Here is a 17,329-nt window from a genome sequence, read left to right as displayed (position 1 = left end):
AATTATTTACTTGGCTTTTGTTAGACTTCAGCTGCAAGGGCTGGGGTTGTGGCTCATCGGTAGAGTGCTCACCTAGCATGTGTGAGGCGCTGGGTTTGATTCTCAGCACCACATAAAGATAAATAAATAAAATAAAGGTATAAAAATAAATAAAGTTCAGCTGCAAAACTGCCTTGGACTTGATGGGTCTTGTTCACTGAGATGTTCCCATCATCAAGAAAACTGGCTGACATCCAATGCTCACTCTATACATATATGCTTAAAGAATGAGCAAATATTATTTAAAAACTACTAATATCAAAGTTAAATGAGAAGAAAAAATACAAATAATCCTTTACAACAGCAAATCAAATTGTTTTCCATTGGACTTTTAAAAACATAGTCAATGTTTAAAAATCTTTTGTAAAGACTATACTTTTATATCAAAAACTTGTAAATTTGTTTCCTATCTCAATGCTAATTTGAATTTACTTTTCTGCTTATTTTTTATTTGTTCTTTTTAGTTATACATGACAGTAGAATGTATTTTGGCAAATTATAGGTACATAGAGTATAATTTTATTTTAATTAGGCACCTGTTCTTGTGGTTATACATGGTGTGCAGTTACCCTGGTCCTGTATTCAAATACAAGATTAGGAAAGTTGTGTCTCATTAATTCTACTGTTCTTCCTATTGCCCTCCCCTCCCTTTCTTTCATTTCCCTTTGTTTAATCCAATGGACTTCTATTCTTCCCCTCCGCACTCTCTCTTATTGTGGGTTAGCTGCTGCATATCAGAAAGAATATTCAGTCTTTGTTTTTTGGGGGATTGGCTTATTTCACTTAGCATGATATTCTTTGGTTCCATCCATTTACCTGCAAATGCCATAATTTCATTCTTCTTCATGGCTGAGTAATGTCTGCTTATTTTTAATAATTTTTTTTTTTGCTTACTTTAAGTAATTTGCAGGCTTGATTTTAGTTTTGCTTGACACTGTAAGAAAATGAGTGCCCACAGGGAGCTCTCTCAAGATCTGAAAGCCAAGGGCTAGCCTTGTGGACATAGCACAATCCTAGAGGCCATCCCAACAGGCATGGAGGAAGGTGGATACTTGGGCCCGAGGAGTTGCAGCATGTGAAAATAGGAGAACCCAGCAATATTCCATTTGTTATTTGTTTTGTGTAGGAAACAGAACATTCCAGGCAAAATATATGTACATGTGGAGATACAGTACCAGGAGGGTTGTGTAATGAGGCTCCTCAATTCCAGCCAGCGATGATTGAGCCTCCTTGGGGCACTGGCACATTACTGTCACTGGCACAGACTGCTCTTACATACTTGTGTTTGGGATAATTCCGTTGGCACTGAATTGAAGTTGTCTCTGTTCAATCTGTGACGTGTTTGTCTAAGCAAATTAATGGTATTTGGGTAGGAATGGTACAGATGGAGCTGTCTCAACCTACTTCAAAGAAGCTCATCACTTATAAAGTCTACAGCATAGCTGGTTTGATATGATTTTTTAGGAGTTTGTCTTACTGATTTGTTAAGATAGGTCTGTTTTCCTTTAGATAATACATTATCCATTCTAGCTATGGTAAGTGCTTGAGGGCATTAACCTGGCAATTCTTTAAAAATTCTCAGTGACAAACGGAAGTGACTCAGATATTTCATCTGCTCCATTGTGGGTACAGCCCTTTACTGCCAGCAATCCCACAAATGAATGTGTAGGTTCCTTGTTTAAAGGTGTGATTTTCAGAGTGGGAGGTAGTGGGTCACCAGTTGCCAGTTTTCTACCTAAAATTAGGAATTAAGCCTAGAAAGTTAAAATTCCCTGGGTGGAACAAAATGTTTGCTTCTTAGTAACCAAAATGATGTCAAACCAGTGCTCAAAGAAAGGACATTGTGTTTGTGTGTGCACATGCCTCATCCATGTGCTTAGAACACATCACATCACATTTTACAGAGAAGGAATATAAGTACCAAGAAACTGTTATAACTAAAAGAAAATACACTAAGGCACATTAAAGATGCCACACACCATCCCTCCTTTCCTTTACTGATGTCTACTAGTTGGTGAAGTTTTTGATGGTAGCAAATGTTTCTTGATCTTTCCATTCCCCATAGTCCCTAGCACAACACCTTGTATATAAAGAACTGTCAATAATTATTAGTTGAATTGTGTCAGTTTTGTCTTAAGCAGACCCTGATTCAGAATCATCCCCAATCCATTCAAACTAAAAAGGACATAAATAAATATTAATAAAGACTAACCTGGTTTTTAAATTGCCCTCAAATTCCAAGGCCAGAGATTTAAAGAAATCTTTAGGTAAGCCTCTGTTTATAGTTTAAGTCAAAAACAAATCAGGAAAATATCTCTAATAGAAGTTAATAAAGATAGCTGATGGGGTGGGGGAGAACCCACAAAACACAAAGCTCCCAGTTCATGTATTTGCAAGAGCCCAAATCCTCAGGAATGAGAAGATTTAGCTAATCTTTCCAATCACATTCTCCCTCCCTCCCCACCCCCACCTCCTTGGAATTATGTGATCTCTGTTCATCTTAAAAGCTCAGAAGCCTTTTGAATTGGGGAGGCATTCAAAGGACACTCAAGGGTCACCCCTGGAATATTAAAGGAGAGTGGATTACAGGAGAGGGAGGGCAGGGAGTGGCAGGGGCTGGAGGCAGAGGAAACTCCGCAGGCACCAAGAAAGCTAGCTGCCCAGGCTGGGAGGAAGGGGTGGAAGTCAGCAGGAGCAACCCACCCACAGGAAGTCTTCCAGCGCCAGCCATTGCCATTGCTCTGGGAGCAGAGGACAGAAAAAAACGTGTATTAGCAAAATCAATTAGGCAACGGCCTTTTGAACAGAAGTGGGATGGCTCCTTTCAAGAACGTGGTGACATCAACCTTGTGAAATAAAATTAAAAGCCAGATACTGTTTTAATTCAGAGATAAAATTTTATGGAATTTACAGCCCCCTGACAGTTACTTATTTCTTAAAATAATAAGCCTTTAGGATTTATGGAGCAAATTCCTTCTCAAAAGACTTCCAAGTAATTTAGTTTTTAAAAACCTAACAGTTTTTTTTTGACCTTTCTTCTATTTTTTTTTTATAGATATCGATTCTTGTTTTTGTTTTTCAAATAAAATCAATGGCTATTTAGTGAAGGCTTATTATGTGCCAAGCACCATCCTCATGTTTGGAGTGGGAGGATACAAAGATGGGTTTTCCACTGCTTAGGGGTGACTACTTACTGATTTATTTTTGTGTATGTGGGGAGGAGTGAATGCAGAGGTAGATCATGAGTCCCTTTGAAAATCTGATGTAGGCTAAGGAGCTTCTCCACAATAAAGTACACAAACATCCACACCTTGTCACAAAGGCCACAGACAAAGAGCAGGGAGCAAGCAATGTAGAAATCTATTATAACTATGCAGTTGGCTTGTTTTCTAAGCGCTATGTGAATTATTTATTTAATCTGCAAACCCATCCCATGAGGCGGATGCTATTATTACCCCCATTTTCCTCTTAGGGAATTAGAGGCTCAGAGAGATACAAGTCCCCTTGCCCCAGACTGCTCAGCAGGTGGAAGATGACCTCATGCCTGAGCACAGGCTTTCTTGTGCCCAAGGCCTTACCTCTGATACTTTGGGACTGGGGCTGGCAAGATCCTGGGTGAGACTGATTGCAGTTAGCTCACTGTAGGTCAAAGGGCATTTGGGTACAAGTTACACCATGATACTTTATTGACACATGCCAGAAAAATCACCTTAGCAATTTTACAATCATTATCATGTGAACAGCACATTCTATGGTTGTGCAGTGCCCAGCTCGGGGTCCTAGGCTAGGGAAAGCCAGGTCAGGGCCTGAATGTGTGATAAACTGGTTTATTAGGCAGGAATTTGTACTCAACTCAGAAGATAATATGGACACAACCAAGTTTTGAACTGGATTTCTAGGAATATTAGTCTGTCAGCAGGGGGCAGGATGGATTTTTCTATTTATTTATGGAAATTTGAAACTATAAGGAACCAGATATTTTGTGAAGAAAAAGTTTTTCTTCTCATGCGTACGTCCTTTTCATCCAGAATGGAAGGACAGAATTAGAGGTATATGCATAGTTAATGTCATATTTATTTAAATGAGTATTTTTTTTCCTAAGGAAAATAATAGAATAAGAATATTTGTAAGAAAATCATATTTGGAAAATGCTGTTTGATGACACAGCTCCTGAATGACTATGAGGAAGCTGGGGACAAAAGCTAATTTTGCAGTAGGCTCTCCTTGGTGAGTCTGAAATTCTTTCAGGCTAAACTGAGGCTGAGCTCAGTGGCGGCAGGCTCTTTGCCCATCTGAGGCCCCTCAATTCTGCAGCCTTTGCTTCCTTGAGCTTATTCCCTGAGTCAGTGTGGTAGCAGCTTTTTCTCCTATCCAACTTCCATCTGAGGAGAAAGGAGACCTTCCTTTTCCTTCCACTGTTGCTATTACAGTCTTTTACTTTGTCCTGTGGTAAAACAAAGTAACAGAATCATACAAGCCTAACTCACTTCCATATTTGGAGGCAGAATATGAGTTGGTGTGTGTATGTGTATGTAGAACTAGTTAGGTAAGATATTCAGGGAAGCTTAGCTGCATATTATGTCATTTTAGATATGGTTAAATATATGTTTAAAATATTAAAAGTATCAATCACAGACAATTCTTGCCCTTGACATACATTCATTCCTCTCTACCTACCTACTTCCTTCCTTCCTTCCTTCCTTCCTTCCTTCCTTCCTAACAGCCAATCAATCAAAACACACTGATTGAGAGTCAATTTTGTAACAGACACAGTGCCCAATTTTAGGGATTCTGAGATACCTCTAATTGTCAAGGTCTCAAATATCTCAGCTGTAGGATCTAATGCCTAAGTATTTTGAGAAGGTCAAAGATTAACCAATAGAAAAGCTGCCACAAATTTATTTTTATCACATAAAATGCATTGCAAATATGCAATATGGCCAGACCTGTGAAACCTTTTCTTCAAGTGTACTGAAGACTCCATATAAAATGGACAAGAGGAGCCCATATTTTTTAAAAACTGGGAATGATCACTTTAGTCCTCCCCTGCTTCCCTTTGAAGTCCTGGAGGCAAGTCCCTAAAAACCTTAAGGCTTCTCAATGCTATTTGAAAATCCTAGGATAGAGACCAGGTCTTTTCATTCTGGGAATGGACTGTCATTCATTTTTGCAGCACTTTACAAATGTTGAGATCACACACACACACACACACACACACACACACACACACACTTTCACTAGGATATTTAAGACACTAGAAAGTATGTTTTAATTAGGACAAAAGTTGGATGCTCATTCTGTGTGACTCCTGAGCAACTGTACATTTAGAATGTTAAATGTAAATTCACTTTAATCTGAGTAGTATTCTGATTAAATCCTGATACCTATTTGAAGCCATCAGATTATGAAGAATGTATGAATATAGGGTGTGTATATGCAATGTCAATACTGCTGTATAACCCCATTACCAAAGGACCAGATGTAGATGAGCCTGGATTGAACCCTTATTGATGCTTTTACACAAAGGCAGCAGAAATTGAATTGACGGTGCTATTAGGTTGTCAATACCAGTGTCTTCCTTTCTTACCAGATAAGTATACATGAAGCATTGTCCACACAGTCATTTTAACCACCTGAGGGCAAAGAAGCTGTACAGGTTCAAGGTGATGATTCAGAGGAGGTGTATCCAACTGCATTGCATTCTGGATGATTTGCAGAACTCCAGAACTGACAGACTCTTGCTTGCTTGGTTGTTATATTGCTATCTCAACCTACAGGCAGTGTTGATGAACTGTTTTGCTTATTTATTTGCTCATATGTTTTTAAATACAGCTGGAGTTGCCTCTAAGTATAGGCATAATTAAGGGGTTGTTGTACTCACAGTGAGACTTGAAGAGGGATAGAGACCATGGGTGAATATTGGCAGGGGAGAATGAAATTGCACACTTATCTGAAGTTCAAGTAAAAGACAAGAGATTCTTAACCTGTGCCCATATGTAAGTGGAAAATGAAACACCTTCCTCTGACACAAAAGAAAATCAAATATTTTTTCTGTATCAATTTTTCATTTTGAGATTATTCTGGACATTCATTTTAACCAAATATTCCCTGAAGTGTTGGGGATTGGTAGAGGGCACCTTCTGAACCAGGGTTATGGACCCTATTTCACTTTGTAGTGACTTTGCTTGCCTCTAAGATAGTTTTCATTTAACCAGGAGTTCATTACCCAGTATGGTGAGTTGTGTCACATGTAGTCTAAGTCAAAAATTGTATGCACAACTCTAAGGTTCTTTTTGATAGATAATGGACATTAGTAATAGTGGTGGTTGGGAGCTTCTAAATTCTCAAAGTCTTGCAATTTGGCTACAATGAAAACAAAGCCTCAGACCAAAAGCTGCCATTCATTCAGCTATTCATTAAACACAATTTTATTACCCACCATCCCTAAACAGTTCATTCAACCTGTAAATATGATGAGGTCAGAGTTCTGCTATTTTAGGTCAATCTAGTGTACCTTGCACAAAAAGTTCATTAATGAAAATATGGCATGTTTCTAGAGGTAAGATCTGTTTCTCTCACAGCATCACAACATCAGACAACTAATCCCCTCAGACCCAGAGACTCGATTTGGGACAGTTTGGGACCAAAACTTAAGCTACTAGCTCCAAGAGCACAGGCAATAAGTCTTCATAGATCCTTAGTATTCCCTAGTTTCTTTCAATGATGGGGAAGATCTCCAAAATATTTTAGCTAATAAACACATATTGAATATGACTTCTTTAACTAAATGAGAGCCTACTTCTAACCTCAATTGATGCTGCTGATCATTAAGGCATCAATTCTACCCAAACTGATATAAACTATACTCAATAGAAAAATGCAGGAAGAGGGAGTGTTACTGAACAGAGGTGAGGTAGCTGCAGAGCTTGTGTTGGTGGTCAAGTCTGGAGTGTGGGAATTCTGATTAGATAGCAGTCCTGGATATAAATGTTGATTAAGGTATCTTACTGAATCAAGGTTGGAGCTGAGGAATCAGCAAACTTTTTTTTTTTTTTTTTTTTGTAACAGGGAAGGTCGTGTATATTAGGTTTTTGCAGCCCACAAGGCAAAATCCAGGCTGTCCGCTGAGGAAGGATATGATCTCCGGAGAGGCAGCTCCTGAGAATGTTGGGGGCTAGGAAGTGAGTGCCTTGGTTCTAAAGGGAAGATGTGCACACAACTATCACAGCATCCACAGCAGTGTATATTTGGGTTTTGGGCTTCAATGATATATACTGACTCTTGCTCCAAACCAAAGGCATGAAGGGAGAAGCAACCCACAGTCAGATGCCTTAATGTGGGGATCAGTATTGTAGAGAATAGCATATCTGTGTAAGGCTTTCTTTCAAAACATATTCATATATATTATCTATATATGACCTCACTCCAGTCTTATAGTATCACCCATGAGATGTTGTATGGAAATCAAGATAGAAGAGGTAGCAATTTTCTCTTGTCTTATTGGTAGTTAGTGCTAGATCAGGGATCATCCATGAGGTCCCCTGTAGTTTCTTTAGCAGGGTCCCTAGGCTTTGCTTGGTTTTCACAGGATGATTGTTTGGAGACAGGATTACATAAAATTGCAGCCACACTAACTATAATGGGAAAGGGGAAAGGGACAGTTATTGGGAATGTTGGGTTCAGGATCCAGGTTGAGATCAAAATTTTGCTGTGAAAATCTGTGAAACAATCAAGAATATTTATCTATAAGCTTTGTCATTAAGTTAATTATGATGAAGAGTTCTATTAAATATTTGCTAGAAATGTGGAATTATCTGCTTTTCCCAAAACAATTTTGGTTTGCTGTCCAAGAAGCCACAGTTGAAATAAAATAATCAATGGCGGATGAATTTATGGTGCTTTTGGTATTGCTCTTTGATCTTCCTAAGATTTCGAACTTTTCAACAATAAATCTATATACTGATATCAATAGAAAAAACATAAAAATAAAATTTTTAATTCAAAAAGTCAAATACAGAATATTTTAAATTTTATTTATAGAATAAGGAAATATTAAATGGTAAAAAATTAGAAATCCTTAAACTTTTTTGGGAGAAATATTCTTCCATATAGTAAATATATTAACAATTAAATTACTTAATATTTGGTACTTGATAGAGAGAAAAATTGCTTTTCTTTATGACTAAGACAGCAAAACACATACTTGGAAGTTACCTTTACATCAAATCCACCATAGCCTAGTTTCTTTCTCTTAATTACAAAGGATTTTGATTTTTACCTCTTCTCAGTGGGAGAAATTAAACACCGAATATGATGCTGTGTTTACATCTTAAATTGGCTATATGTAATTTGTTTCTATCCCCTAAATTAAAATGAAGCATTTTAAGAGGGTGAGAAATCTAATACATTATTTTTCTTACCAGTGTATATAATTTTCTATTAATTCTAAAAATAGATCTGTTGTATATAACTTTACCATACTCTGATGTTTCCAAACCAAATAAATTGTTTTCTCGTTTTTTAAAAGCCTGCTTATCTTATTTACGTTTTCCCCAAAGCGGCTCTGACTGCTGTAGTTGGTTTGGATATACACAAAAATATGCTGGACCTAGTTCAAGTTCAGTTTACAGGGGTCTGGTATTTCCATCGCGTGGCTGCCACTGGACACGGATGCTTTGCTGAGTTAATGATCTTGCTATCTTTAGTTTCTCTGACCATAAAATGAGAATGATTATGCTTACAAAAACTCTGTTGGATAAATTATTGAAGACCTTGAGCTGAATTATATCTTTGTTTATCTGGCATTATTTTTAGCAGCCTGGTAAGCCCAAGTTGAATTCTCTACCTTAATGTAGTGCCCTGTATCTATTCTTCAAATAAAGGTTTTACAATGGAAATATACCAAGAAATCTCCAATTAAACATTATGTTAAAGAATATGAGATATTAGTTTATGGTGAGAGTATATGCAGTTCCTATATACATGCTTGGAAGTTACCTTCTAAACCATATACAATGTATACTGGTTGCACATAAATGAATTTTTAAGGAATATTAGTTAGAGTAATATTAGGATGTGAGATGCACTTGGACAGGTATGTGCTAAAAGGCTTCTCGCCTATTGTAGAATTGCTAAAACTTAATGCCATCATTTACAGATAATCTAAGCTGGCACATGCTAGGTCTATTAAATACCACCATAAAGGTTGTAGGGAAAAGGCCTTCCATGATCAGGGAATTTGGGGAAATTCTAGGTTAAGCAGAGTTAGATGGTTTTCTTCCCTGGTAGATTCCCTGCTGATTTTTCATATGAGTACAAATGCAGAATTCATTTATGCTAGAGCATCTCTAAGAAAAGTATTTTGTGGAATGCTCTTTGGAAAATACTGTCCTACCCCTGCCAGCCCCCGCCCCACCACCAATCTTTTCATTTTCCAGATGAGAAAATCAAGGTCCACAGTAGTTAAGTGGATTGCTATATTTAACTAGTGAGTGATGCTGAACATGAGGCTACTTATTGGATGCTTTTTGATGTCCTGTCTTCTGTACCATATTGTCCCACAGATTTCACCCAAGCAGAATCAGCCAGAAAAGTGTTTTGTTCTCACACACACACACACACACACACACACACGCTTGCTATTGGTGATTGAATCACCAGGGGCACTTTACCATTGAGCTACATCTCTAGCCTGTTTTAATTTTTATTTGAGCTACCTCTCCAGCCCTTTTTAATTTTTTGAGCTACATCTCCAGCCCTTTTTAATTTTTATTTTGAGACAGGGCCTTGCTAATTTGGTGACGCTGGCCTTTAACTTATGATCTTCCTGCCTCAGCCTCCCAAGTCAATGAGATTTCAGGTATGCACCACTACATCCAGCTTGTTCCTTTATTCTGTAGGGAAGAAGCTACTGCATAGCCTGCTATGGGAACTGATTACCCTGAATTTAACAGCCATCATAGACACACTGACTCCTTGGTTCATACTTTAAGTTCTGGGATGCCCATTCCTTACTAAGCCCATGAGTCTTTTTTTGTTGTTGTTGTTGTTTTGTTTTTTTGTTGTTGTTTTTGTTTTTTCACAGGGTGCCTATTATGAATATGAAAAGAGGATGATCTTTGGAGATGACTCTACTAGGGTTTAAAATGCTGTTTTATACTTAGCTGTGTGTCTCTGGGTCAAGTCAGTTAGCTTCTCTGAACTTCAGTTCACAAAACACTGGATACTTCTGAAAAAGCTTGTCTGTTAAAGGCATTTAATAAATGGGACTTATTTTTACTCTTTAACAATGCCTAAAGGAGACTTAAAAATTACTGTGTCATTCTGATGTTGATTGCTGTCCTTTCATTCATTATAGGACACGGTGAAGCTTTTTGTTGAGATTTTGATACTGGAAACTACTTCTCAGTTTCTCTTTTCTTCACCATCTTGAGTTCTTAGATCTATGATGACCCCTGTCAGTTTCCTCTATTTGCATAGCTCATGTCCCATTCTTGTACCTTTGACACTGTTCCATATTGAACTAGTCAATTTCTTCTATCAAGATTGCTAAACAAATTGCAGAGAAGTCTCAATTTTCAGAATTTTAAGAAATCTTTATCAACTATATTTTATTTTTTCACCTGCACTATCTATTTCTGTTCCTGTTTGCTGTTGCAGTGTTCCTGATATACTCTGAAGCTGCAACTCTCTTGCTTTTCTGCAAGCATCTCCAAAGTTGCATGTTGGAAAATGCTTTCGTCATTCCAGAAGAAAGGATTTTACAGACTGCCATAGCTCTTTGCAGGGAAAGAATAACTTCCAAGCTGAGTGCTTCTTAAAAGAGGTACTCCCCCATCACTTATAAGACTGTACTCAGTGGTTACTGCTGGTGACACATTTTCAAATGGACCCCCCAGTGACTGCAGCTGTGATTAAAAGCAATCTGTTCTCTGCCTCACAGGGGTTTGCTGTTTAACCATGTCATGTATGTATATATACACACACTCAGACACACACATATATATATTATGCTGTAGTTGCATCATGGAAAACAAAGTGTTTTGTAAGGTGAAAAATCGAATAAATACTTCAATGATAAACTCTGAATTTTCCAAGCTTACGTCACTGAGAGGCACTAGTAGGGAACATAACCATGTATGAGGTACATAAAAATAATTTAAGCAAGAAAAGCTAATGATCAGTGCATATATACCATCTGCCAGTACCTGTTTTGCGTGCATCAGCTGGACTGAACATCTTAAAGATTTAAGTACTTAGCAACAGCATTTTAGCTCCTCAGTGTGGTTTGGGATTCAATTTTGACCCTCCTCAAATAAAGCAAGAGAATATTCCTTTTTAAATCTACCTAGATAGTCATTGACACATGAATAATCATGTTTGGCTTATCATAGAAATGCTAGTCTCAACAGAAGTTTACCATTAATATTACCTTTAAAAATGGTCAAATGAGCAGGGCAGCCACAGAGACCAGATGTTTCAAAGGCACAAGTCACACCTCTTCCTTCGGATTAGACAGTCGTCAACCTTTTATAAAGTAAAAAGTGTGTTCAAGAATTTTAACCTGGACTCTCTGCATCATGTGACAAGCGTACTAACAAATGCCATCAGGGAAAGCAATGTTGTTCCCCTCCACCCTACAACTGAATCAGAGGAATTCAAACATGCCATCTTTCTTAAATATCTAGGAAAGAAATCTGGGGAGGTTTTGAGAATTTTGTGTCTCCTTTCCCCTCTGCCTCCTTCCCCCCCCCCACCACCGCCACCCATCCCCCCTGCCACACCTAAGTTCCAAGCACTCCAAATCCCAGACACCAAATCCAGTAAATGAGATGCTAATCTATCACCAGCAAATTTAGGCTGACAATACTGTGGATCGACCACATTGATGACATTGATTCCATTTCAAATATTTACAATATAGCGAGACAAGCCTAATCTATTTCCTAAAGAGTTCAAGGTAGGTATCACCATTTCAGAGGGGGAAAAACAATGGAGAAATGTTTGTGGTCGCTATCTGCAATAATCTGATGCTGACAGAGAGTAGTATTTTATTTAGTAATTAACAGTGTAAAGGGGAGAGGAGCTGTCATGTTGGTTCTTAAGCTGGGGAATGTGATGAAAGATGATATCTGCGATCTCATCCTTTCCACTTGTTTAGGATTGTCAGGATGAGAAATGTCAGCATTATGAAAGCTTGGCTCTGCTCTTGATATGATAAAACCCTTCAAAAGCCAGTCTTTCTCTCTCCCTCGTCCCCCTCCTTTCTCGCTCTCTCTCTCTGCACTTGCTTTTTTATTTATCCTGTTTTGTTAGATGGCAGAAATATAATTCTTTTCTTTCTTCCTATTATAAGCCACCATTTTTGTTTTATTATATGTTTCACAACCCCTAATGCCCCACTGAAAATTACCTTGTTAAATGACAGTGTTTCAAAGCCATGAATCCTTTCCACCATTCCCTCAGAGGTTTGAAACAGTCAACAGACTGTAAAGAATAAATAATAAAAAAGTATTGATTATTTTGATGACTGTGAGATTCAATTAAGTATTAATTTTGCCCTCCAGTGGACCTATCAAGGTATTCAAAAGGGAGGATTCGGCTCAGCTAAATGCGTGCTGAGTGCTTTAGCCTTAAATAGGGAGAAAATGTGTTTACCTACAGTATTTGAAGAAGAAGTGCATTGATGCACAGAGTCCAATATTTAAGTGCTGTGCAAATTAAGCCCTGGTGACAGTGACATTGTTTTCAGTGGTATGAGTATTGACTAAAGAAGTGCATTTGATGACAGCTTAAACTATTTGTATTGATTAACATTTTCATAGATTATCATGTGTCATATCAAATTCACTTTTCAGGCATGAATACATTAAAAAGAAAAAAAAAACAACCACAGGCATACCGCAACCAATGTAATGATGGGACCCGGGAGCAGCCGCCCCACCTGCTCCTGTGCTGGTCACCTGTTTCCTGCTCAGGAACCATTTAGGCATGAACTTGGCAATAAATAGCTCCCAGATCACAAAAAAAAGGGCACTTCTTGCTTTTCCTTTCCTTCTGCATCCGATATCTGTGTCAAAGCAATATTATGCATCTTAGTTTGCAAATGGAAAAAAGGCTACATTTGGAAAATATTTCTGATCTTAACATGTCCTTCTAAATGAGCTGAAGATAAAGCAGATTAAAATTATTGGGGGGAAAGTTTGCCTTTTTTTGAGGTGCTTTTGTTTTCTTTTTCTTTAATGCTCTGGGCGTATGATGCTCTAAGTATCCGAATTATTGAACACAGTTTGTAAGTATTTTCCCAATTCCTTTTTAAAAAAATGTTAATCAATTTTCGTATATTTTGTTGTGTATTGTTTGCTTTAAAATGTTCATTTGATTTGGGGTTAGCTTCAGTCCCCAATCTGGGACCAGTGAAGTCAACTTCTAAGGCTGCTTATAGAATTTACATAAGAAATATCTTTTATTCCATTGAAAGCATTTTGAGGTCTCTTTTCTCCCTATCTCTTTTCTCTGCTCTTGGGATAGGGTTTAATTGCTTCTCCCCCAGGGAGAAGGCTTCTTAAAATAGCCTGTGGTTCCTCCATAGGGTGCTCTTTTTGAAAAGGTATGTTGCTGAAGTACAAACCCAGCACTTTCTTTTTTTCTTACTGCATTAAAGACAGAACAAGGTGTAAAAACATTCCGCACAAAAGCACATCCCACAATTAAAGCTGTGTTGGTTAGGTTGCTTTCAAAGAAGTTTTTTTTTTTCTTTTTTTCTTTTTCTTTCTCTGTCTTCCTCTCTCTCTCTCTCTCTCCTCCGAAGCCTCCTGAATCTCTCACATGCTAGTTGAGCTTTAATAGGGTGGGGAGTAATGGAGAACTCATCGGATCTGTAATAGCTCTTCACTTGACTGCAGCCAGCAATAACAGCGGGAGCAGCCAGAGATAAGAGAGAGAGAGGAGAGAGGGAGAGTGTGTGTGTGGAAGAGAGAGAGAGAGAAGAGAGAGGGAGAGGGAGAGAGAGGACACGCACTCTAAAGCTGCCACTTTTTTTTTCCTCCCCTTCACTCTTTCCCCCCATCCTAGGATCCAATGATAGCTGGACAAGTCAGGAAGCCCTTGCTGTCAGCGCGGAGTGAAATGAATGCGGAGTTGAGAGGTGAGGACAAGGCTGCTACTTCAGACAGCGAGCTGAATGAGCCTCTGCTTGCGCCTGTGGAATCAAATGACAGCGAGGACACTCCCAGCAAGCTCTTCGGTAAGTCTGTCTAGGTATTTCATTTCAGTCCTACCATGTTGTCCGGAAGAGCAATCCAGCCCCTCACCCCCCCCTCTTTTTTCCCCCTGTTGTTCATTCAATTTTCTCTTAAGTACTAAAGAGGAGCTTCGCATCTTGGAGGTGCTAAGCCACCGAAGCTGATTCCAGCTGCCTGCGAGGATGTCCTCCAAACTTTTACAAACAAGGAACTTATTCACTGCCCATTTTGACTTGTCAAATATTGCTGGCATTCCCCAGGCTGGAAATTATTTAAAAAAAAAAAAAAGAAAAAAAAAGAAAATGGTAATGATAATCAGGAAATCAGTTTCATTGTAAGAATTGGTTAACATTTATTGAATAAATATCGACTCGGTTTCGGGTTGCTTCGCAGCCTTTTGTTAAGGGGAAGGAGAGTAAAGAGTTATTATCTGTAGTCAAAAGACTAGAGAGGAAAACTGGAAAATATCGATACAAGTCTTGCTATGCCAGGTAAACAAAAGGTGGCTACGGGAATTGCTCAAAGAAATAAACATTTTGTCATCCCAGTCAGAATGAATATCTCTTCTTTTAAAAGGGTGTTGAGGGAAGAAAATGGGTCTCTTGAATCCCTCCCCTGCCCCTCTCCTCTTTAACATTATGTTTATAGCCTCATCCTAGATGGGGAGGCAGCACTCGGGACCTTTCAGGAATCTTTGTTTCATAAACAAAACAAGAACAAGCAGAGTGCCACTCCAGCAAAGACATCTGTCATTCAAACAGATGACAGTCTGTAAGCCAACTCAAGCAACTGTGATCTCTAATCAGAAAGGGGAGCGGGTTGTTGAGGCGCGTGCCTGAGTGATAGATGTTGATAGATGTCTCTGCTGGAGAAGCACTTTATGGTTCAGAGTGACATTAGGTTTTCAGAACAATTGCTCCTGAAACATTTGCTTTTAATTATTTTTCTGTGTGTCTGTGTGTGCAAGCACACAAATCTGTAGATATACTAACCATTTATATATATGTGTGTATAAATGTCATGCAGAGAACTGCTTATTCTCAAGTTAAAAAACAGTTCATGTGCCTGAACTTTCAAAGACAAACAATATCATTGCACAGACTACTTTATTAAGAGAGTTGTTAATTTCATTTAAGAAATAGACCTTATGTATTTATTGTTTTAGTTGCTTTGATAGTTGTGTGACTCTTGGCCAGTTTCCACAGAGATTCTCCCTACTTTTAAATGCTCACTCAAACATCAGAGAGGTCCTTCAAAGAAACTTTGCCTTTTAAATTTTCTGTTGATAAAACACTGATTTGTACTTAAGAATATGACAAATTCAAGTGTCAAGAAGTTTTGCAAGGTTACCTTTTCTTCAAAAGTGTTTTATCTCTGATAAAAAATTTCCAAACCTATATGTTAAGGTTTTAGCATTTTCACTCTAAAGAAGTATTTCATTATAGTGCAAGTTTTTATCTACATAGGAAGAGTTATGTTCTAAAAACAGTCATTTGGGGAAGCTAATGAGAAAAGTCAGATAAAACTATAAAATTGAAGAAAGCAAAACCATGCTCTAGCTCTTCTGATGATGAGTATTCTAAGTAAGCACTTTGACTTTTAGAAAGTAATCAATTCTGAGTTCAACATAGCTGTAGATACTAAGTTATTTGTACATTAACTTTGCATGTGTTTTTTAAAAAATCAATACATGTGTAGATTTGGGTTTATAATCCCAACTAGTTTTCTTTCAAGTAAACCAATGGAGCAATAATTAGTCTGGCTTCTCAACATTAATTTAGATATTCCAATGTTGAAAATTGTTAATAGATTTTTTAAAAATTCTACTTCTTGCTGATTTGCATGTGTAGAGAAATAAGCTTTGAAAAAAAATGCCAGAGGGTCAAAGAGATTTGAATTAAAACTTTACTGAAAATACGTGTTGAGTGAAATATGCTAAGGAGGTATAGTATAATTTAAAAATCATAGCGAGTTTTGGAAGGTACCCACCTTTATTTTGAGAGTCTCAACTTGTAAATTTGTGAGAAAGAACCCAGCAAAATCTACATCCTATATCTTAATTTTTGTTTGTATTTACTTGATTGTCTTTGGTCTCTAGACTACTTTTCAAATACAATGTGAATCTTTCCCAGTTAGGTAAAGAAGAAATCAGTAGATTAACAATTGGAACACTTGAGAAAAAATTGAAGATAGCATTAGACAGAAAGAAAGCACCTCAATGTTTTTGTAAGTTTTCCTTAGCTATGGGGTCTATTGTGCTCTTACTTTTAAATATTCCTAGAACTTAGCCTTGGAATTCTAGTTTATGTAACTGACTAAAACTTTCTAGAATAATTCTCAGAATTTTTAGCAACTTTGATGACACAATTTAAGGGACTCTTATTTTATTTGATGTGCATTTGTTCAGGGCTTTGTATTTTGCTTTTAGATGTAGTTCTGATTATGTTCTTTATTTGATAATGAAGAAGTGCATTCTTCCAGAATAGTTGAGAGCATCCATGTTTTTCTCTAAGCAATGATTTTTTCTAATGTGCACTCTCTCTCGAACTATCATTCTTATAGATTATACATTGTAGTATTGAAAACTATGTTCCTCTGATGAAAAGGGCAGATTAAGGCAAATAATGTGCACATTGACATGTTTAATATCACGAAGAGACATCACCCAACAACAAGGGACAAGAAGAGCTCAATTTTCCTACTATTCTTGAAATTTCAGTATAAGTGGGTTTCTTTATAGCCTATTCCCTCATCTGTATCTTGTTGAAATTAATAGTCCAGAGGATGAGCCTGTTTCTCTCACAGTATGGCACCTTCAGCCCAAAACTGCAGGAGAAAGGCTAATACTGATGCCCTCTATGGATAAACAAAGGAAATTCCAGGAACCATTGGGCTTTTTATGCCTTTCCTTAAATTGCACCTCTGCACTTAACAGCATCCAAAGGGAAACATACGGTGCAGAACGTTTCAGAGCTCTGAGCCGCTCAGCATACCAGAAGGAGAAACAAGAAGCCATATGCCAGCCTAAGTAGAAAGTTCAGAAAAGG

At 37.7% G+C, this 17,329-nt stretch overlaps 1 protein-coding gene across 5 annotated transcripts in view; it reads left to right on the top strand.

Annotated features, from left to right (window-relative positions):
* The window catches only part of Pou6f2 (POU class 6 homeobox 2), a 453,088-nt gene that overhangs the window by 81,361 nt on the left and 354,398 nt on the right, over window positions 1-17,329 (top strand). For 4 of the 5 annotated variants that reach the window (XM_021722291.3, XM_040291851.2, XM_021722292.3 and 1 more), the window contains exon 2: window positions 14,113-14,284. In XM_021722291.3, coding sequence (XP_021577966.3) covers window positions 14,113-14,284 — 172 coding nt within the window. Of the gene's footprint in view, window positions 1-13,232; window positions 13,331-14,112; window positions 14,285-17,329 lie in introns of those variants that run through there. The other variant, XM_040291853.2, reaches the window with a different exon arrangement.

The sequence above is a fragment of the Ictidomys tridecemlineatus genome, chromosome 2 (genome assembly GCF_052094955.1).
Source record: "Ictidomys tridecemlineatus isolate mIctTri1 chromosome 2, mIctTri1.hap1, whole genome shotgun sequence".
NCBI classification, from domain to species: Eukaryota; Metazoa; Chordata; class Mammalia; order Rodentia; family Sciuridae; genus Ictidomys; species Ictidomys tridecemlineatus.
Note: the sequence above shows the minus strand (reverse complement) of the source record. Positions and strands in the feature narration are given on the sequence as shown.